This window comes from Chondrus crispus, genomic scaffold, assembly GCF_000350225.1.
Source record: "Chondrus crispus Stackhouse genomic scaffold, scaffold_147, whole genome shotgun sequence".
Lineage (NCBI taxonomy): Eukaryota > Rhodophyta > Florideophyceae > Gigartinales > Gigartinaceae > Chondrus > Chondrus crispus.
In genome coordinates this window covers 176,492-177,710 of record NW_005179017.1, presented here as the reverse complement: position 1 = coordinate 177,710, position 1,219 = coordinate 176,492, and the positions used below count along the sequence as shown (strand labels likewise).

Below are 1,219 nucleotides of genomic sequence, written 5' to 3'. Positions count from 1 at the left end.
GACCCCACCGTCCAGCGCGACTTTGTCCTTCCCAACAGCTTGCAATCTCACTCCCCACTTCAACCCATCCATCACATCCACCAACAGGCTCCCATGCATCAGCCCGTCTCTTCGAACTCCCTCCAACCCCCTTCTCTTCCCATTTCCTCTACATCCTCATTCCCACCCCACCCACATTTCAGTCCTAAAACCCCAGCCCAACCGACCACTACTTCTTCAATCTCACTGCCCCCACTGCCCCCCACTTTCTCGCAGCCCATCCCTTGTGACCATCACAAGCGCAAGCACCACGAAACGTACACACTTCCCGAGCCGTGGAACGATATGGACACTATCCATGGCATGGATATGGACACTATCCATGGCATGGAGATGGTCACCGGGCCAGTCCCCGCACGAGTCGTTGAATACATGTACAATCAAGCCGACTCCCGCGCGAAAAAGTCCGCTAATGACAAAAAGCTCGTCCTTCGCAAACGGCTCAAGGAAAGCAACCACAGCGAGACAGGATCCCGCTCCGCCATCAGCTCTAGGAGGGAAGCCAAAGTCAGTCGCATGTATCGGCAAGAGTACTTGCATTCCACACAAGACGAGCTCAGGCAAAGTGCCAAGGACAAGGCCTTGTTGTTGGCATACTTGAAATGTCTTCGGAAATTCATCGACGACAACAAACTCACTCTCGATGAACGTCGCACCGACAACACGCTCGACGCAGTCATCGACTAGTCTGTTTCTTCCCTCTTCTCTGTACCCTCCCACGCTTCTTTGCGTTGCTCTGGGGCATCACTGCTCTGAGGCCCACGCCCAAGAGATGTACACCGTCCTCTTGTATACTCTACATATTCCATCTTGTTTGTAGCACAGACACTTCTTTTTGTCACGAGCACGTCTTAAGTAAACGAATCACATCATCTTCAATGACAAGGAGTCATGCTTCACTTCCATCTCAACGACGCTGGGAGTGGAGACGGCAATCCCAGATCACTCTTTAACTCGGCTTTTATATATTACATAGCTGCTAGTTCCATCCCATGTACCTTTCTCAACCCTTATGATTGGCACAGCGTCCTAACATGCACTTCAGGTTACAGTTGTACAAAGTACACGCCCTGAAGCGAAAAGAATACAGCCGCAGACATAAAGGAGATTGCCATCAAGGTACGCTATGTTGGTAAGTATGAGAGCACCGAGGAGCTGCGAAAATACTCTCTCAGCTGAG

At 51.1% G+C, this 1,219-nt stretch overlaps 1 protein-coding gene; it reads left to right on the top strand.

Annotated features, from left to right (window-relative positions):
- Positions 1 to 93: 93 nt before the first annotated feature.
- On the top strand, positions 94 to 918 carry CHC_T00002634001 (hypothetical protein). XM_005713763.1 is given in 2 exon segments: positions 94 to 726; positions 727 to 918. The coding sequence occupies 1 exon segment, from the start codon at positions 94 to 96 to the stop codon at positions 724 to 726; it is 633 nt and encodes a 210-aa protein (XP_005713820.1). The 3' UTR covers positions 727 to 918.
- The last annotated feature ends 301 nt before the right edge of the window (positions 919 to 1,219 follow it).